Source organism: Somniosus microcephalus, unplaced genomic scaffold (genome assembly GCF_052327205.1).
Source record: "Somniosus microcephalus isolate GS21.2 unplaced genomic scaffold, FLI_Smic_1.0 unresolved_chr7, whole genome shotgun sequence".
Taxonomy (NCBI): Eukaryota; Metazoa; Chordata; class Chondrichthyes; order Squaliformes; family Somniosidae; genus Somniosus; species Somniosus microcephalus.
Genome location: NW_028225185.1, coordinates 9,519,813 through 9,541,453, shown reverse-complemented (window position 1 = coordinate 9,541,453; position 21,641 = coordinate 9,519,813). Strand labels below are relative to the sequence as shown.

The 21,641-nt window shown below is 46.2% G+C and overlaps 1 protein-coding gene and 1 pseudogene across 1 annotated transcript; both read right to left on the bottom strand.

The window, feature by feature from the left end:
- Window positions 1-1,595: 1,595 nt before the first annotated feature.
- LOC147086494 (immunoglobulin lambda-1 light chain-like) lies at window positions 1,596-8,878 on the bottom strand. The gene is made up of 8 exons (XM_085978583.1): window positions 8,770-8,878; window positions 7,816-8,148; window positions 7,405-7,725; window positions 5,530-5,631; window positions 5,401-5,431; window positions 5,130-5,182; window positions 4,514-4,563; window positions 1,596-2,044 (listed from the first exon to the last, which is right to left on the bottom strand). The coding sequence occupies exons 1-8, from the start codon at window positions 8,822-8,824 to the stop codon at window positions 1,958-1,960; spliced, it is 1,032 nt and encodes a 343-aa protein (XP_085834709.1). The 5' UTR covers window positions 8,825-8,878; the 3' UTR covers window positions 1,596-1,957.
- A 1,203-nt stretch (window positions 8,879-10,081) lies between these two features.
- On the bottom strand, window positions 10,082-15,586 carry LOC147086493 (leucine-rich repeat flightless-interacting protein 2 pseudogene; annotated as a pseudogene).
- Window positions 15,587-21,641: the final 6,055 nt, after the last annotated feature.

Here is a 21,641-nt window from a genome sequence, read left to right as displayed (position 1 = left end):
GAAATTAACAATAGTCTGCTGTCAAAATATTCTGCACAGATTTTGCCAAGAGTATTTGGAGACACTTGTCACAAGGTCACTGCAGGTGAAAAGGACCATTCTTCCAAACGTAGCTCAGGAATCCAGAAAGATTCTGACCTTCTCGCCCATCAGGGCAGCCAAACTGTTTCCGAAATGACTCCAGGGGTTTTCATTCACACCATCCTACCCAGAGGACCATTCCCTGTGCTGATCACTCTTTGTGTGATGAACCTGCAGACATCAGTCTTCAATTTGTCTTTCAGTAGTCCGAACTAATTATCCTACTAGCGACAGGAACAGAGGAACAGGAGGAGCCCATTCAGCCTCTGGAGCCTGTACTGCCATTCAGTTAGATCAGAGCTAACCTGTAGGTTAACTCCATCTAGCCGCCTTGGTTCCGTAACCCTTAATACCCTTACCCAGCAAAAATCTATCAATTGCAGTGTTGAAAATGTCAATTGACCCCCAGCCTCAACAGCTTTTTGGGGCAGAGAGTTCCAGATTTCCACTAGCCTTTGTGTGAAGAAGTGCTTCCTGAGATCACCCCTGAACGGCCTGGCTCTGATTTTAAGGTGATTCCTCCCTTGTTCTGGACTCCCCCCACCAGAGGAAATAGTTTCTCTCTCTACCCTATCGAATCCTTTAATCATCTTAAACACCTCGATTAGATCGCCCTATAATCTTCCATATTCAAGAGAATACAAGCCTAGTCTAACCCTTTTTGCCCCAGTATTGTCCTGGTGAATTTCGATCTGCTTTATAGAACCCTATAACATAATGTAAATCAACATTAACAAGAACACGGTTGTGAGGAATTTATTCAAATCCTCATGTGATTTATTGGACAGTTTCTGGGAGATGGATTTGAAAGGGTCTTTGCCAGGAACTGTTTTTGTTACTCCTGAATCTCATTCGGTTGCACATGCTGATTCCAACATAATCAGAAGGGGAATACTTAGACTGATCTGACTCTGATGGATAAAGCAATATAACCACCTATGGTGCAATCAGTCTCTGGTTGAATATTCTCTCCCCAATACTGTGCATACCTGGGATCTTGAACATAGGAATTGCTAGGCGAGAAAAGGCCAAGGTTCACCGAGTTCACCTTCTACCATCCTGGTATTCGCATGGTACAATGATAATGGGGCTGTCATGGCAATCCATCCCTATCCACGAGTCTACAACAGACCCAGACCTGACGTAAGCAAACCCCCAGTGGTGGAGAGCTTTAGGAAACCACAGGTCCAAAGTCACCCATTCCTCCCAAGCCACGCTACACTCACCATCTGTCTCTGACATGTAGTTTTGACATTACTACACATAACAAAACACACTAGCCTAAAGGTAAAATGGAACCAGGCACAATTCCCCGCATCTCTGCCCGCGATTCACTCATGTTGTGTTCTCAGTCTGTAAATGATTAAACATCTCGCTTCTCAGACAGAGGATATCGCCACTAACAGTATCTCAATTCAGGGCCGATATTGTCAGCTCAATAGTCATTGAAGTTTTATCCCGATCACATTTAATTATAAGTGAAGTATTGGTCGATAGGAACCACTCGTGCAGCGTTACATTCGAAGAATAATTTATTTTATTTATACACAAGCATTTCCAAATAAAAATCTTGTTACTAACTGGAGCTGCAGGGTGAGCAGGAAAGGTTCAGAGAAACACCAAACCGAGAACTCCCTGCTCTTAATGTTTGTCTCACATTTGAATTACACTAATGCAGTGGAACATCTTTACAATACTCGAAGCACGTTCGTTTACATTGAACAGAAAGAGTCTTTGCAAACTCTGGCGAATGCAGGCAGATAGTTTAGATGTTTGACGGGAGTCCCCGTGGCTCCATTCTTTTTCCCGCAGGCTGTGGGTTCTTTTGTAAGTCCGGTCTCCTCCCACAACCATCGGATAGAAACCCTCCGGGTTCTCATCTGCGACCCGCCTTCTTTTTTGATGACTTTTCCGAGGGGGCAAATTGCAGAGAGGCGTAAAGCACCTGGTCTGCAGGGCCACCCTGAGACAGGAAATAAACATTGACATTTCAAGATATTTAAAGGCAGGTCAAACTATCTCGTCCTGCAGTCGCGTTTCCTGGAATCATAGAACGATGCAGCACAGAAGCAGGCCATTCGGCCCATCGTGCCTGTGCCGGCTCTTTGAAAGAGCTCTCCAATTAGTCCCACTCCCCCCTGCTTTTCCCCACAGCCCTGCACATTTTTATCCTTCGAGTATTTACCCAATTCGCTTTTGAAATTTATCATTGAATCTGCTTCCACCACCCTCTTTATAAATTTGAGAATCTTTTGCTTAATATGTCCACACAAGGACTGTCTGAATTAATGCTTTAACACACAGAGGAACACAACTCTTAAAGCAGCTGAACCCAGAAATCACCAACATTTAATCAGAAAACTGTGATGATGATTCTATCTGTTTGATTCGACAGATACTTCAAAACAATCCATTCAGACGGCCATGTTTCGCCATGCGCCATCTGCAAGGTTACATAGATCAATCATACCCAGACATAATCACACACACAGACATTCAATCACTCACACACACACAATCAATCACACCAAGACAGAATCAGACACACAGACACTCACACACACACATACAATCAATCCTACCCAGACAGAATCACACACACACTCAATCACACACACACATGCAATCAATCCTACCCAGACAGAATCACTCACACACTCACACACACACACAATCAATCACACCAAGACAGAATCACACACACAGACACTCACACACACATACACACACACACACACACAGACACACAATCAATCACACCAAGACAGAATCACACACACAGACACACACACAATCAATCGCACCAAGACAGAATCACACACACAGACACTCACACACACACACAATCAATCCTACCCAGACAGAATCACACACACACTCAATCACATACACACATACAATCAATCCTACCCAGACAGAATCACTCACACACTCACACACACACACAATCAATCACACCAAGACAGAATCACACACACAGACACACACACACACACACACACAATCAATCACACCAAGACAGAATCACACACACAGACACACACAGAATCAATCCTACCCAGACAGAATCACACACACACTCAATCACACACACACATACAATCAATCCTACCTAGACAGAATCACACACACACTCACACACTCACACACACACAATCAATCACACCAAGACAGAATCACACACACAGACACTCACACACACACACACACACACACACACACACACACACACACACACCATCACACATCATAAAAGATAGACTCGCATTTCTCCAGCGCATTTCACCACCTCAGGACGTCCCAAAGCGCTTTACAGCCAATGAAGTACTTTTGAAGTGTAGTCACTGTTACAATGTAGGAAGCACGGCAGCCAATCTGCAAACAGCAAGCTCCCACAAACAGCCATGTGATAATGACCAGATAATCTATTTTTAGTGATGTTGGTTGAGGGACAAATATTGGCCCAGGACACCAGGGAGAACTTTCCTATGCTCTTCTTCGAGATAGTGGCGTGAGTTCTTTTAAGACCACCTGACAGGGCAGACGGGGCCTCAGTTTAACATCTCATCTGAAAGACAGCACCTCCGAGAGTGCGGCACTCCCTCAGTACTACCCTCCAGTGCAGAGCTCCCTCAGTACTGCCCCTCCAACAGTAAAGTGCTCCCTCAGTATTGCATCTCCGACAGTGCAGAGCTCCTTCAGTACTGGCACTGGCCTAGATTATGGGCTCAAGTCTCTGGAGTGGGATTTGAAATCATGACCTTCCGACTCAGAGTGCTACCCACTGAGCCACGGCTGACCATCACACGCACGCACACTCACTCGCACATACTCACACACTCACCTGTCAGGCACTCACTCACACTCACACACACTACGCAAACACACACACATACACACACACACACACAATCACATTCTCTCCAAACTGATTCCTTCTTTGACGACTTACCATAGAAACATATTTTGACTTATTTGTGAAACTATTCTGGGTGTCGTCTTATTTCTGAATCTTCATAATAATAACTGTACTACTATATTAAAAACAATATTTCCGCCGGATGGGACGGGGGGAGGGCGGGGATTTGTGGGGGGAGTGGACATGGACTCAATGTAGAGATAAATAGAAAATAGCAAAAAGCTGGAAATCTGAAATAGAAACAGAAACTGCTGGAAATCCGCAGTGTCTGGTGAAGGCATTCTACCCGGAACATTAACCTATCGTCTCTATTATCAGATGGGAAGAGGGCTGTAGGATATGTTCTGTTTCCAGTTGGAACAACGAGTGGATTCGCTGCAAATTGAAATGATCTGGACGATGACCTGCTCAATGCCAACCGCGTGAAATGTCCCGCATTTGGCGCATTGCACCCATCCCAGAAATCACCAAGTTCCTGTAGATTATTGCAACAGGTTCAATGAACTTACTTACATGTATTGCACCCTGATGTGTCCGCTTCAACTCCATTTGACGGGTGTCACCTGTGTATTAACAGTTAAGAATATGAATTTAAATATTATCAATTGTGGCTAATCTATAATTAATTATAGAGGCATCATGCGCCAATGGTCCCCTAATACGCCAATGGTCCAACAATATGCCAATGGTACCCCAATATGGCAATGGTCCAGCAATACGCCAATGGTACCCCAATAAGCCAATGGTCCACCAATACGTCAATTATAGCCCAATATGCCAATTGTCCACCAATACCCCAATGGTACCCCAATATGTCAATGGGTCCCCATTATGCCAATTATCCCCCACTACGCTAATGGTACCCCAATACACCAATGGTCCCCCTCTACGCCAATGGTACACCAATACGCCAATGGATGGACATGGATGATCCACCCCCGGTGTCTGGCGTCTATTGTCCATCTGATACATAATTGTCAGCATTAATAACCAATAATTAGCCTTTCTGTAGATCCGGCAGACAGCAGAACGATGGCAGGACATTTTGATGGCTGGAAATGAACTTATTGATCTTTGAAATATCCTGCAATTGATGTTCTATCTGCACCAACATTTCAATCCAACTCACCCAAGTGTCGCTCATTTCTTCCTGCTCTTTTTGTTCTCTCTCTCAAACTAAAACTGTATGCGAACAAAAATATGAAACAAGCATTAATTCTTGCAAATCCTTGGTCACATGCCATAAATATCGAGAACAGAATTGTGGAATGGACTTTGTATCAATCTTAAAAGAACGTGGAAAATATTGAAATTGGAGTCGGGGTTAACTGTATTTTGACACAGTGTTAAATACAATGAGACTGTTACTGATGAACTTTGTAAATGGTTCAGTTACTCACCTTTCCTTCTGAGGTCTCTTGACTCGTTCTTCTGAAACAATTAACTGTAATTAGTATTTAACGCTTCGAGAAAGGAATCACATTAAACAAACATTTATTCATATATTCCTGAAACACGTAAATTCTCACCTGATCTGCCGCTTTTATGATTCCAAATGGAAATGAGGATCAAGACTAGAACCAGGATCACCGTGACAGTTATGGCAGCGGGAAGGGTCGGAATGCACCACTCTACAGAGAGAAACACTTAGAAAATGCTGCTGGGTCAACTCATTACTTTCTGGAATTCTCTGATGAGAAACTTGACCCAGTTACAATGAAGGAGCATCAAACCCGGGGTGTGAAAGGACAAACCAGCCAATGGGACTAGTATTGGACAAGTGAAAGCTCATAATGGAATAAATTGCACTAGATTGGTGGTTGAGGCAAATTAACAGACGGCTCTCTCAGTATTGCCCCATAACTTTAATAATGCACAATCAAAACATCCCATTTGAAAACGGAATCATAGAATGATTACAGCACAGAAGGAGGCCATTCAACCCATCGTGGCTGTGCCGGCTCGTTGGTGGAGCTACCCAATTAGTCCCACTCCTCTTCTCTATCCCCATAGCCCTGTTAATGTTATCCTTTCATGTATTTATCCAATTTCATTTTGACAGTTACTATTGAATCTGCTCCCACCGCCCTTTCAGGCAGCGCGTTCCAGATCACAACAACTCGCTGCGTAAAACACATTCTCCTCATCTCGCCTCTGGTTCTTTTGCCAATCACCTTAAATCTGTGTCCTCTGGTTCCCGACCCTACTGCCAATGGGAACAATTTCTCCTTGTTTATTCTATCAGAACCCTTCATGATTTCACACTTCTATTAAATCTTCTCTTAACCTTCTCTGCTCTAAGGAGAACAATCCCAGCTTGTCCAGTCTCTCCACATCACTGAAGTCCCTCATCCCTGGGACCATTCTGAGAAATCTCCCCTTAACCTTCTCTGCTCTAAGGAGAACAATCCCAGCTTGTCCAGCCTCTCCACATCGCTGATGTCCCTCATCCCTGGTACCATTCTGCGAAATCTTCTCTCTCCACCCTTTCTAAAGCGTGGTGCCCAGAACTGGACACAATACTCCAGCTGTGGCCCAACCGTTGCTTTATAAAGCTTTAGCATAACCTCCTTGCTTCTGCACTCTATTCCTCTATTAATAAAGCCAAGGATTCTATATGTTTTTTCAACAGTTTTCTCGACTTGTTCTGCCACCTTCAACGATTTGTGCACATTTACCCCCCATGTTTTATGAGTGATAAACTGGAACGATTACCCAATTTCAGTGAAGCTTCATCACCCGATTAAATGAAAATCTATTTCACGGGAAAGTGGGGACTGATAAGGGGCGGGGGGTTCGGGTCTTTAAAACGGGAAACGATAAAATAAACGGGTGGGAATGAGCGAGCGTCTGATCCCAGCAGACGCGTTCAGCCAGCTATTTCACCGCATCACTTGGCTAGTTTCAGGTCAGAAAGCGCGTTCACTCCAATCCATTCCAGGATGCGCTGCCTGAAAGGGCGGCGGAAACTGGTTCACTAATAACTTTCAAAAGGGAATCGGATAAATACTTGAAGGGGGAAATTTAGCAAGGGCTGTGGGGAAAGAGCAGGGGGGGAGTGGAATTAATTGGAGAGCTCTTTCAAAGAGCCGGCACAGGCACGATGGGCCGAATTGCCACCTTCTGTGCTGTATCGTTCTTTGATTCTAAAATGACAGGCAGAAATCTAAAGTCAGCCCAGAGCGGAGGGAGTATTTACAGGACATGGGACGGAGGGTAACCGTAGCTTATTTCAATGTATTTTGTAACAGACTGACCGCACTATTTCTCCTGATATATAGATATTCATGCTAATCCCGTGGTGTTGCTTTATTTACAAGCTTCAGGCGATTAGGAGCGAGTGAACTATTCCAACTGACGCTAAAGCTGAATACTGACCGTCGCTATACAGATCACCGACTCACCTGCCACTCTTTTGGGGAGCGACACGCTCTTGGCCCAAGATTTGTCCTTGGAACCCAGCTCAACAATACAGGTGCAGACCCCGCCGCTTCTCCAGGCTGCCCCCGAGACCATCACATGACTTCTGATGCTGTAGGTCCCGTCCGGGTCCAGTGTACCGGAATCGCTCCGTCCCTCGGTCACCTGTTCGGTAATGTTCCAGTAAATAGCAATCTGGTTCGAGGAGACGCCAGTGACCAAACACACCAAGGGGACGGTGTCCCTTAAATGCGGCTCCCCTGGCGGAGCAAACACCAGCACAGCCGTCTTGGGTGTGGAACTGTCTGGACAGGGATTGGGACACAGTTAACTCTTAGTTTACACCGAATGATATTGCTGTGCATGATCTGAATTCAAATTGGTTTTGCTCTTACCTCCAACCAGCAGTGGAGATCCATTCCGGAGCGGTGCATAGCCGTCCCTATCAGCACAGTAATAGGAGCCAGTGTCAGCCACCTGCACATCGCGGATTTCCAAGATCAGTATATATCTGGTGTGTCCTCTTTTAGAAGTAAACTTGCAATCGGTCCGATTACAGGATAGGATATCGATTAGTCTCGGGGCTTCGCCCACACGCTGCTTGTACCAGAAAAAGTTATTCATCAATTCTACTTCAAATTTCTGGTGACATTCCAATTCAACCGACTGGCCGACTCCGGCTGTCACTGTGAAGGGGCTCCGAGACAGAAAGGGCTGGGATTCTGCAACTAGAGGGATTATTGTTACAATAGAACTGATTATTGAGCGATAGAAAGAAGCCGCGTTGAAACACCTCGCCTGCAATTTAAGAACAGCATCATTATTGCCTTCAGTTATTGCTGGTTATATCCATTCTCTAGTTCACTTTTACTTCACCTTATAGAGGGACTAGAAAGTAAACCAACAATATCAACAACAACTTTCTTTGATACAGCGCCTTTAACGTCATTAAACGGCCCAAGGCGCTTTACAGAAATTTGACACCGAGTCACAGAATTAGGACAGGTGACCAAAACCTTGGTCCAAGAGGTCGGTTTTAAGGAGTGTCTTAAAGGAGGAGAGAGAGGCGGAGAGGTTTAGGGAGGGAATTCCAGAGCTCGGGGTCCAGGCAGCTGAAGGCACGGCCGCCAATGGTGGAGCGATTAAAATCGGGGGATGCTCAAGAGGCCAGAATTGGAGGAGCGCAGAGATCTCGGAGGGTTGCAGGGCTGGAGGAGGTTACAGAGACAGGGAGTGGGCGAAAATATCAACTGTTAGCTCGGTCACATTTTCGCCTTAGTAAACACAGTCCATTTGTTTCCAGTTTTTGGCTGATTCCAGTTAGGAAGTTGGAACCGTGTCTCACTCACCGGAAGGCCAGAACACGTGAACAATGAGGACCAGGGAAAAAGCTTCCTGGAACATCTTGAGGCCGGAACCGCGCTCAGTTATTCCCGTGCTCGCTCACAACATTCTGCAGTGGGAGTGGGCGCCGAGTGACCCGAGTGCACACATAGTTGGTTACACCCCCTTCAGATGCGGTGGAAACTATTACGAGCTAAGCCTCTGGGTGCAGTTTCCTGTTGGATCCCACGCCTCGTCCATTTTACATGTGGGCAGCGTCTGTGGGTCACAGCGGTCAGTCTAATGCAAATTGCAGAGTGGCCATAAAGAGCTTTCGATTATAGTTCAGAGAGTGCGACAGAAAGGTTATAAAAAAGATAGACTTGTATTTATACAGCGCCTTCCACGACCACCCGACGTCTCAAAGCGCTTTACAGCCAATGAGATACTTTTGAAGTGTAGTCACTGTTGTAATGTGCGAATTATGGTATGGATGTGGGCATTTGTCATTGTTCTGAATATTAAATTCGGCAGTTAACGTTTAGAGGGTGCATGAACAGAGAGCCCTGGGGGTATGTGTGCACAAATCGCTGATGGTGGCAGGGCAGGTTGAGAAAGCGGTTAAAAAAAAACTATATTCTGGGCTTCATAAATAGAAGCATAGATTCCGAAAGCAAGGAAGTTATGATGAACTTTTATAAAACACTGGTTCGGCTCCAACCGGTGTCCTGTGTCCAATTCTGGGCACCGCACTTTAGGAAATGTGTGAAGGCCTTAGAGAGGGTGCAGAAAAGATTTACGAGAATAATTCCAGGGATGAGGGACTTCAGTCACGTGGAGAGACTAGAGAAGCTGGGGTTGTTCTCCTTAGAGCAGAGAAGGTTGAGAGGTGATTTGATAGAGGTGTTCAAAATCATGAGGGGTCTGGACAGGGTTGATAGAGAGAAACTGTTCCCATTGACGGATGGGGCGAGAACCAGAGGACACAGATTTAAGGTGATTGGCAGAAGAATCAAACGCGACGATGAAGGAACGGCCGATAATTGTCCAAGTCAGGTTGGTGTGTGTGACTTGGAGGGCGGAACTTGGAGGTCGTGGTGTTCCCATGTGCCTGCTCTCCTTGTCCTTCTAGGTGGTGGAGGTCGCGGGTTTGGGAGGTGCTGTCGGAGAAGCATTGGCGAGTTGCTGCAGTGCAGCTTGTATGGAGATAGTGCACACTGCAGCCACGGTGCGCCGGTGGTGGATGGAGTGGATATTTAATGAATGATATTGAGGGTCAGAATAGCATCAATTACTCCTGTGCAAACACCGGGCAATGCAGATAAACAGGACGCGGTGTCACATGGAAGGAGAGGCTGTAAATGAGGTCAATGTACTCGAGTCTGCTCTCTGTTCAGTTGAATCTACCCTGCGTGACAACTGTCTTCTGAGTGCGGTTGAACATGGTGCCTCACTGTTTGACCTTTCTGTGTGTGAGCGGCTCACCTGCAGAAACAGGAAAACCACAGAGAGCTTCTAGCTCGGCCATTATTTTCCAGCTCAAGTCAGAGTCTCGGCCAGCCGTTTCCCCAACTCGCTGCACTTTGCACATCCCTTCGCAAGCGGCCCGAGCAGCGTGATCTGTGGTATTCAGAGCAATAGGCGCGGTCACAGCCAAAGCGCCTCTTCGCTGCCAACGAGCTGTCCACTCTCTGCTTCAAGGCCAGGCTCGCTTCTTTGTCAGTTGAGTTCAGGCATTTCCGCATCACTGGTCAGAAATTCAGTAAGGTACTAAAATGGCCTACTCAATTCAAAACCAATTCTACCAGAAATTCATTCTAAAATTAAAATTGATGTAACTTTCTCTTAACTTCCAGTTTCCAGACCGCTTCATTCTTGACATAGGTTGCATAGGCGCCTTCCATAGAATTACACAGAATGTGCAGCACAGACACAGGCCATTCGGCCCACCTGGTCCGTGCCGGTGCTCATCCTCCACAGGGGCCTCCTCCCGCCCCTCTTCATCTCCCCCCATCAACATTACCTTCCATTCCTTTCTCCCTCATGTGTTTATCCAGCTTCACCTTAATTGCATCTATGCTATTCGCCTCAACCATTCCCTGTGGTAGCGAGTTCCACATTCTCACCGCTCTCTGGGTAAAGAAGTTTCTCCTGAATTCCCTAGATCTTGTCTGCTCCACAAGAGGAAACATCCTCTCTATGTCTACCCTAACAAACCCTTTCATAATCTTTAAGACCTCTATCAGCTCACCCCTCAGCCTCCGCTTCACTATTCAATCTTTCTGATGAGTATAACCTCTCAGTTCTGGTATCATTCTCGTGAATCATTCCTGCACCTTCTCAAGAGCCTCTATATCCTTTTGTTCATATGGAGAGAACTGTGCAATGTGCTCCAAATGCGTTCTAACCAATGTTCTCTATAGTTTAACATAACTTTCCTGCTCTTCAGTGCTAACCTTCTAGAAATGATTCCTAGCATTTTGTTTGCTTTTTATGGCCTTATTAACCTGCGTCGCTGCTTTTAGTGATTTGTCTGTTTGTTCCCCCAGATCCCCCTGCCCCGCCAGCCCATTTATAGTCTAATTTTCAAAGGAGTATTTGGCCTCCATATTCTCCCTACCAAACTGCACCACCTCACACCTATATATATTGAAATTCATTAGCAAGTACACGCCCATTCTGACAGTTTTGAAAAGTCTTCTTGTAGATTTTCACAGTCCCCTCAGTATTAACTGTACCTCCCAATTAGGAGTCCATTACCCAATCCAAGTCCCCATTCTTTATGTGTGGGCGGAGACAAAGCAAAACCAAAGACTGCATTTATACAGCACCTTTTGCTTCCTCAGAGCGTTCCAGGCTGCTTTCAAGCCAATAACGTACTTTTGAAGAGTAGGCACTGTTGTAATGAAGGAAACGCGACAGCTAATGTGCGCACAGCAAGATCCCACAAACAGCAATATATTAAATGACCAGATCATCTGGTTTTAGTGATGTTGGTTGAGGGATAAATATTGGCCCCGTGACACTGGGGAGAGCTCCCCCTGCTCTTCTTCCAATAGAGGCCGTGGGATCTCATACATCCACCCGAGAGGGCAGACGGGGCTCAAGTTTAACATCTCATCTCATGCGACAGTGCAGCGCGCCCTCAGTACTGCCCCTCCGACAGTATGGCGCTTCCTCAGTACTGCCCCTCCGACAGTGCGGCACTCCCTCAGTACCGCCCCTCCGACAGTGCGGCGCTCCCTCAGTACTGCCCCTCTGACAGTGCGGCGCTCCCTCAGTACTGCCCCTCTGAGAGTGCGGTGCTCCCTCAGTACTGCCCCTCCGACAGTGTGGCACTCCCTCAGTACTGTCCCTCTGACAGTGCGGCGCTCCCTCAGTACTGCCCCTCCGACAGTGTGGAGCTCCCTCAGTACTGCCCCTCCGACAGTGTGGCGCTCCCTTAGTACTGTCCCTCCAACAGTATAGTGCACCCTCAGTACTGCCTGTCCGACAGTGCGGTGCACCCTCAGTACCACCCCTCCAACAGTGCAGCGCTCCCTCAGTACTGCCCCTCCGACAGTGCAGCACTCCCTCAGTACTGCCCCTCCGACAGTGCAGCACCCCCTCAGTACTGCCCCTCCGACAGTACGGCGCTCCATCAGTACTGCCCTCCGACAGTGCAGCTCTCCCTCAGTACTGCCCCTCCGACAGTGCAGCACTCCATCAGTACTGGCACTGGGAGTGTGAGCCTAGATTTTGCCCTGAAGTCTCTGGAGTGGGACGTGATACATATAGATAGAGTTAGAGATAGAAAGATAAAGATAGATAAATAGGTAGGGAGACAGCTAGATAGAGATAGAAAGGTCTAACCCTGACATATTAATGCTAATTACTTCATTTGTTAAATATTGAAACACAATTTTGTCAGGGTGTTTACATAGAGCCTAGCAGTTTAAGGGTAATATACGATTGATAATAACTCTCCGCTGTAAGTGCATCTCTGGACTGAATTATATTTGTTGTGCACTGACTTTAAATTTGCCCCAAACACCAAACATAGCGCAATTTATTCCATTATATGTTTTTACTCTTCCAATATCAGTCACCTTGGCTGGTTTGTCCTTTCACACCCCGAGTTTGATGCTCCTACATTGTAACTGGGTCAAGTTTCTCATCAGAGAATCCCAGAAAGTAATGATTTGACCCAGCAGCATTTTCTAAGTGTTTCTCTCTGTAGGGTGGAGCATTCCGACCCTTCCCGTTACCATAACTGTCTCGGTGATCCTGGTTCTAGTCTTGATCCTCGTTTCCATTTTGGAATCATGACAGTGGCAGATCAGGAGAGAATTGAGGTTTATCAGGTGCATTTCAATAAATGCTTGTTTAATGTGATTCCCTTCTCGCAGCTTTCAATGCTAATTACTGTTAGTTGTTTCAGAAGAACGAGTCAAGAGACCCTACAAGGAAAGGTGAGTAACTGAACCATTTCCATCAGTAACAGTCTCATTGTATTTCGCACTGTGTCAAAGCCAATTAACCTCCAACTCCGATTTCACTGGTATATTTTTTTTATATTTTCCACGTTCTTTTAAAACTGATTCAAAGACCAGCCCACAATTCTATTCTCAATATTTATATCACGTGACCAAGGATTCACCAGAATTAATGCTTGTTTCATATTTTGTTCCTGTACAGCTTTAGCTTCAAAGGAATGCTTCGCCCCGTGAACAGAGAGCAGACCGCGGTCTACATCATCTTAATTTCCATCCAATCCCCATTGTCGCTCTGAGTGGGAACAGAGCGAATCCATCAAACGCACTGGCATCTACTGATAGAAATGATCAGTTAATGTTTTGGGCATAATGCCTTCGACAGACACTCAACCGCAGCGTCATTCCAGCAGTTTTTGTTTATATTTCAGGTACACAGAATTTACAGAGTTTTTATTATTTCTACAGGAAGTCGAGGTCCCCCCAGCCCACCCCTGTGGGGTGACTGTTTTTAATACTTTAGCCACAGGAATCATTATGGAAATGCAGAAATGCGACGACCTTCCTGGATAATTGTGAAGATAACACAAACTATGTTGGTAAATGATAAGTTGATATACAAGACTTAAGATTGCAATTATGTACGTGTGTATGTCTATGTTTATATGTGGGTGATCGTGTGTTTATATTTGTGCGTGTGTGTGTGTGTGTGTATATATAAGTGTGTGTATGTGTTTGTGTGTATGTATGTGTTGTAATCAACCACCACCTAGACGGAAGGGTGTGTTGGTGCGGGGGGTGGAGGACACAAGCACAGTCACAAGATTGGTAAATGAAAAACAGCAGTTAGCTGTGTTTTATTTTTAGAAAACGGGGAAAAACGGTTCACGTCTGGCAAAATCTAAAAAACATATGACGTTCAAAAACAAAAATGAAGAACAAAACCATCACCCGCCCCAGGGGTGGTTAGGAAAGCAGTCCTTACGTCAATTTCCTCCAAAAAACAATAAGCCAGGGTTACTTTACCACTGGATCTTTCTCAGCCGGTCCAGGGATCATATCAGGCTCTCAGAACTAAACAGTTTTCCACTCGGGTTCAATAGTAGACCTCTCTGTGGCAGCTGCAAGCCGGTTTTCAACAGCAGTCTTGGCATTGTCTTAGCTTTCTCCTCAGGTCCCTGGCCCTGTCCTGGCCCTCTCCTCAGGCACTGGCCCTGAAGGGATGCACTAGTTTGCCTCTTGAATCCCTGAGCTAATGGGTAGATTTGCCTCAGGTGTGTTGGAGGTGGGTAATGCCTTCACCTGAATTGGAGTGAGAGGGGGACTTCGTCTCCATCTGGTGGCCACATGCCGTCCATCCACCACAAACCGCCCCCATAGCTCACATATCCCCCCCCTCAGCTCTGACCTCCGGAAAGGGGCGCAGGCAGACCAAAGGGCCTCCTCTTTTCTGCTTTTAGTTCATCCTCTATTTTTTCGGAGTTTTCTGTTGCTGTTTTATAACGAAGCACCTGTCCTTCGAGTCTGGCAACATTTTGCTGAACATTAGCAATACCCTATTCTGCCTTAGACAGTTTAAACTTGCACTCACTCAACTGCCTATTCGCATCTCTCTGCATTTCAAGAATTTGTAGATCTGTGCCATTTTCCAGTCGATCAGAATCCGTGAGCACATTCTCAGTCTTAGAGTTCTTCTGTCGTTCCTCTTCCAACTGCAATTTCAGCTTTCTGATCTGTGCAAGTAATTCTTCCTTTTCATCGGCCAGTTTCTTTAGCCGCACATCTAGTGGTCCATCTCCTGCACCTTCAAGCACTTGAGCGACCTCTTGAGACACAACTGTAATCGCACCAACAACTGGTTCATGGTTTACATCACCATTAGGTGTGCCTTCTGGGATTATCACCAAACCGTGTTTCTCTGTAAGCTCGTCTCTTTGCCGAATACCCTCTTTTAGTTCTTCTACTTTATGTTGTGACACACTACACGTATATTTTTGTCGTTCTAGTTCCTTAGATTTTTCTTCATTTTCTCTATATAGCTCTGCCATTTGCTCCTCCAATTCCTCAATAACATCTTTTAGTGTATCCACTTGGTAGACGAGGTTAGATTTTCCATTGTCTAGTTGTGCATTGGAGACCATAGCTTTTTTTTGTATTTCTCTTCTACTTCTGGTAAGGAATCTCGCAATTCACTGAGTGAAACACCTGGATCCAGAATGCTACTCGTATCCCCACTCCCTCGTCGAGGGGAGGATCCCCCAAGTGAGGCCAGTGTCACTGCTGACAACCCTGCAACTGCATTTCGAGAAGCAGGCCGAGAAAACGATTCAGCCTTCTCATCCAACTCTTTCTGCTGCAAACGGGCCTTCATCGCTCCACCAACGGGTTTTCAACAATGTGTGCTTTGTCCTCCCAGCCACCAGAGGGCTAAAGCCAGCATTCTCCACCATATGTAATCAACCACCACCTAGACAGAAGCGTGTGTTGATGCGGGAGGTGGAGGACACAAGCACAGTCACAAGATTGGTAAATGAAAAACAGCAGTTAGCTGTGTTTTATTTTTAGAAAACGGGGAAAAAAGGTTCACGTCTGGCAAAATCCAAAAAACATATGACGTTCAAAAAGAAAAATGAATAACAAAACCATAACCCGCCCCCGGGGTGGTTAGGAAGGCAGTCCTTACATCAATTTTCTCCAAAAAACAATAAGCCAAGGTTATATTACCACTGGATCTTTCTCAGCCGGTCCAGGGATCATATCAGTCTCTCAGGACTAAACAGTATTCCACCTGGGTTCAATAGTAGACCTCTCTGTGGCAGCTGCAAGCCAGCTTTCAACAGCAGTCTTGGCTTTGTCTTGGCTTTCTCCTCAGGTCCCTGGCCCTGTCCTGGCCCTCTCCTCAGGCACTGGCCCCGAAGGGATGCACTAGTTTGCCTTTTGAACTCCTGAGCTAATGGGTAGATTTGCCTCAGGTGTGTTGGAGGTGTGTGTGGCCTTCACCTGAATTGGAGTGAGAAGGGGACTTTGTCTCCATCTGGTGGCCACATACCGTCCATCCACCACAAACCGCCCCCATAGCTCACAGTGTGTATGTAAGTGTGTGTCTGTAAGTGTGTGTCTGTGTGTATGTATGTGTGTATGTAAGTGTGTGTAAGTGTGTATGTGTATGTGTGTATGTGTGTCTGTATGTTTGTGTGTGCTATAACGAGATGCTGTTGCTATATGTCTACGCCACTAAGCAGCGAGCTTGGCCCACCGAACTGGCAAACAGCTTTTTCATTGAGTTCCCAGGCACACGCAGACTCTTTGCTTGCCGGTAGGGGCGCCATAGCAGTGGGTTCCATTCTATTAAACCTATTCTGCCCTTGCAGCGCGTTCCTATGGAAAGCTAGACAGCTAGCATTCAACTTGATATCTTCCCATAAAAATCACAAGGCTTGACTTTTCTTGTAAACTTTACTGAAAGATTCTTATTGTGAAACTGAAATACAATACAGAAATGGAAGCGCACATTAGTATACAAGCACATAACTGATATGCATACACAAATTTAGGTAGGCCTGAGCAACACAGTACATTTGGCATGTAACTTACCAAAACACGTGGAAACACAGCTTACTGTGAATATACATTTAGCAAACTGAAAGGCCTTCTCTTACATTCACTTTAAATTAGCCCTGTACATAGTGCATCAAAATACAGCTACAAGTTAACCAGCTAGACACAGAGTGAGCACTTCACGGCTAGCTGTGCAGGTTTGCTTACTGAGAATGGTTACAACTAAACATTTTCTGCAAAATATAGTGTACACTAATCATCTATAACATTCTCAAGTACTTACAGACAAATAGTGTCCAAGGCCGGAGCGTAACAAGAAAATAACTTCCCAGACCATGTGTGGCTGCAGGTCTGTGATATACAGTAGTTTACTTTACTGCACTTTACTATGCTTTACTGCACTTTACTGCGCTTTACTGCACTTGCTAGGTACCAAATATCCACTAGGTGGCGGCACACAATGGAAATCGACCCAAATTACTCAAACTCCTGAATTAACTGGAAAACTAACATAAATTCCTAAAGGAAGGCAGCACACTCCCCGCTTGGTACAATTCCATTGTACCGCTACAGATACAAAATAAAACCTAAAGAAAACGTCCTTTGGCTGCAAACATACTCAGAATCCTTTCTCTAGGTTTCTTCAGAAAGGAGGACTATGATCTCTGAGACTGGCCTCAGAAACACTTTGACAGTACCCTCCTTGACAATCTTCACCTCCACCTTGCGGACCCTCTTGTCCCTGCTCGGCAGAGTTTTGACAACCAGTCCCACAGGCCATTCATTTCTGTGTGCTTGGCTGTCTTTCAGCAAGACAACATCTCCCACTTTGACACTTGGCTTGTCTTCTGTCCATTTCCTATGGCTCTGTAGTGTGGACAAATACTCTCCTCTCCATCTCTTCCAAAAGTGTCTGCAAGACACTGGACTTGTTTCCACTGCAGCTCAGCCATGTCGAAATTTCCAGAGGGGGCTGAAATATCACTCATCTTTTGAGTCAGGAGCATCGCGGGGGTGAGGACTGCAGGCATGTCTGGGTCGGTGGACACCGGCGCTAGGGGTCTTGCATTCATGATCGCCATGACTTCAGCCATGAGAGTGCTCAAGACGTCGTGTGTGAGACGAGTGGGTCCCGTCCGAAGCAGCATAGCATCCAGAATACGCCTGGCAACACCGATGAGCCTCTCCCATGAACCACCCATGTGGGATGAATGTGGGGGGTTAAACACCCACGTGCATCCTTTCTTTTGGAGGTAGCTTCTTACCGCTGCATCGTCCATGTGGATGTCCAACTCCTTACAGGCACCCACGAAGTTAGTCCCTCTGTCGGAGCGGAGAAGTTTGGCTGGACCACGGATTGAGAAAAACCTCCTCAGGGCATTGATGGTAAGGAAAGCTTTGTCGTCCATAGATAGTGCTGGCTTGTCATCATCCTTAGACCTTTCAAACACTGAGCATCCTAGGCGGTCTGTGCTCACAGTGAGGCCTGCCTCTTCCTCACAGGCAGAGGAGGTTGACCTATGATGCTGCATCATGCCATCGTAGTCTTCCTTTACCTGGATCCTGTTTGGGCATGGGCTGAGACAGGATGTGCGACCGTTGTGCAACACGTTTGCTTTATAGATGTTGACATCCGCTGGTTTGTGGACTGTTCCCAGGCAAACTCCACCCACGAGGACCCATCCCAGGTCAAGCCGCTGCGCATAAGGAGCATTGTGGGGCCCGTTGATTTGCTCGTGCACCTTGTGCACCCTTAAGATGTCTCTTCCCAAGAGCAGGAGGATTGGAGCGTCCGGGTCCATAGCTGGAATCTTGTTGGCAATTGGCTGTAGGTGGGGCTGATGGCGTGCGACCTCTGGGGAGGGAATTTCCGTCCTATCATCTGGCATCATGTCACACTCAATTAAGGTGGGGAGGGGAAGCTGTAGTTTCCCATCCATGGACTCGATCATGAAGTTGCCGACTCTCCTACCCATAGTCTCTGTTGTCCCTGAACAGGTTTTTAGCGTGTACGGAGCTGCGCTGGCCTTGACTTCAAAGAGATTGAAGAATTCTGTCTTTGCTGGAGACTTGTTACTTTGCTCATCAAGCACTGCGTACATCGTGATCGCCTTCTCCTTTCTCCCTGCAGGATATGCTTTAACCAAGCAGATTTTGGAGCATGAGCGTGGGCTGCTTGCATTTCCACAAACCTCTGTACACTTGGAGGTGACTGAAGAAGATGCGCTTTTGTTTTGCTCCCCGCTATCCTCTTTGTCAACCGCAGCACTCTCGGTGGTCGAAGGAGGAGGACCTGGATGCAGGGCTGCGATGTGTTTTTCACTGTTGCATTCGAAGCAATTGATTGTCGCCTTGCAGTCTTTTGCCATGTGCATAGTCGACCCACAACACCTGAAGCAGATGCGATTCTCTTTCAGGTATGATTTGCGCTCATCAACAGGGTTGCCTCTAAAGCTTCGACACTTTTTGAGTGGGTGGGGCTTCTTGTGTATTGGACACTGATGATCTGGGTCATCCATTTTATTCCCAGCAGAACTGGATTGGTTGACTGAGGGTTCGGCTGCAACATCTGTTTTGTGCACGCTCACAGAGGCTTTGTTGCTCTACTTTGTGGGTTTCTCTGTTCTCGAAGGAACGTAACTGCTGGAGGTGGAGAACGTGAAACATGGATCATTCCTCACCTTTGCCTGTTGTTGGACGAATCTGGAGAAGAGAGAGAAGGGGGGAAATGCCACTCCATAGTCCTCCTTGTACTTGGATCCCTTAGCTATCCATTTCTCTTGAAGGTTGTAGGGGAGCTTTTCCACTATTGGGTTTACCCCACGAGCTGTATCCAAATACGAGAGGCCTGTCAGGTAACCTTCTCCCTTAGCACACTCCAGTTCGAGGAGAATGTCACCCAGTTCTCGAAGCTCGACATTATCTTTATTGGTTAGCTTCGGAAAGTCCTCAATCTTCTTAAGCAGTGCGTGTTCAATGACTTCTGGTGTCCCATAACAGTCTTCGAGACGCTGCCAAACCAGGTTGAGGCCTGCTGTGGGATTGCAGACGTGCGCTGAGCGAATTCTCTTCACTTGTTCTGACGACTCAGCTCCGAGCCACTTTGTCATCAAATCTAGTTTTTCTCTGGCTGACAGATTCAAGTCCTTGGTGGTACTCAGGAAGGACGCTTTCCATGACCAATAATTTTCAGGACGGTCATCAAATTCAAGAAGGCCTGAACTTAACAATTCTCGGCGGATGAGGGACCTAGCGAGGTCTTGTGCACCTTGTGGCTCGGGTGAGGACTGCTTGGCTGGATTGGCTGAGTGTTGTGGAGGTCTCTGCAGGTAAGTCTAACTTGTTTCTTCTCTTTTAAGCTCAGTGTCTCCGAAAACAGGCTGTTTGTTACTGTGGTGAGTAGCTGGTTCTGCGTCGAGATACCTGGATGTTTCCTTGAAGAACAATTTGGAGTGTTGTTGGACATAGTCACTTGTATGTTGCACTGGACTGAGGGGCTGTTCTGGAACATATGGTTCATGGCTGTGCTCCCCGCCTTCGTTCTCCTCACCTTCTTCATAAGCTGCAGCTTCAGCTTCAGCGGCAGCGGCAGCTCTCTGGCTTTGGAGAATGTGGAGACTGGCGTCGAGGTCAGCTCTCTGCTTCATCACACTAGCATCTAGGTCAGCTCTCTGCTTCATCACACTAGCGTCGAGGTCGGCTCTCTGCTTCATCACACTAGCTTCGTTTTCAGCGAAGGACAATTGAGCCTGGGCAGCTTTTGCCTTGGCATGTGCTTTGGCGGCTGCAGAAGCTGTCGATGACGATGGTCTGTTGGACCGCCGAGATGATCTAGAGGATGCTTTAGAGGACTGTGACTTGGCATCATTTGCTCGAAGATGCTCATGCTTCTCGGTTGGCTGGTCGACGTCCTCTATGGTATATTGTCTTCCTAAGCGTAGACTCATGGTAGCTGAGTGGTATCTTGTTGTGCTTGAGCCCGCTGTGCTGTTGTGTTTTCACTATTCTGCCGTTGCAGCGCGTTCTTATGCAAAGCTAGACAGGTGGCTAACAACTTGATATCATCCCATAAAAATCACAAGGCTTGACTTTTCTTGTAAACTTTACTGAAAGATTCTTATTGTGAAACTGAAATACAATACAGAAATGGAAGCACACATTAGTATACAAGCACATAACTGATATGCATACACAAATTTAGGTAGGCCTGAGCAACACAGTACATTTGGCATGTAACTTACCAAAACACGTGGAAACACAGCTTACTGTGAATATACATTTAGCAAACTGAAAGGCCTTCTCTTACATTCACTTTAAATTAGCCCTGTACATAATGCATCAAAATACAGCTACAAGTTAACCAGCTAGATACAGAGCGGGCACTTCACAGCTAGCTGTGCAGGTTTGCTTACCGAGAATGGTTACAACTAAACATTTTCTGCAAAATATAGTGTACACTAATCATCTATAACATTCTCAAGTACTTACAGACAAATAGTGTCCAAGGCCGGAGCGTAACAAGAAAATAACTTTCCAGACCATGTGTGGCTGCAGGTCTGTGATATACAGTAGTTTACTTTACTGCACTTTGCTGTGCTTTACTGCACTTTACTGCACTTTACTGCACTTGCTAGGTACCAAATAACCACTAGGTGGTGGCACACAATGGAAATCGCCCCAAATTACTCAAACTCCTGAATTAACTGGAAAACTAACATAAATTCCTAAAGGAAGGCAGCACAAAACCACTTTTACTTTTTGTCTTGACTGGTGGCACTGTAGCACCAGTTAGTGACCAGGTTGTTGATAATTTCCCACAAAGATATTAAAAACATTTCCCCGAAACAGAACAACGCACTAGAAGTTTG

What these genes read in the sequence shown, in the direction of transcription:
- LOC147086494 (XM_085978583.1), bottom strand. Translation starts at nt 8,824, where the DNA reads ATGTTCCAGGAAGCTTTTTCCCTGGTCCTCATTGTTCACGTGTTCTGG. An exon ending in TCACGTGTTCTGGCCTTCCG is followed by an intron (nt 8,149 to 8,769) that starts GTGAGTGAGACA and finishes TAATCCCTCTAG; the next exon opens with TTGCAGAATCCCAGCCCTTT. An exon ending in CACATCAGGGTGCAATACAT is followed by an intron (nt 2,045 to 4,513) that starts GTAAGTAAGTTC and finishes TTCCTGTCTCAG; the next exon opens with GGTGGCCCTGCAGACCAGGT.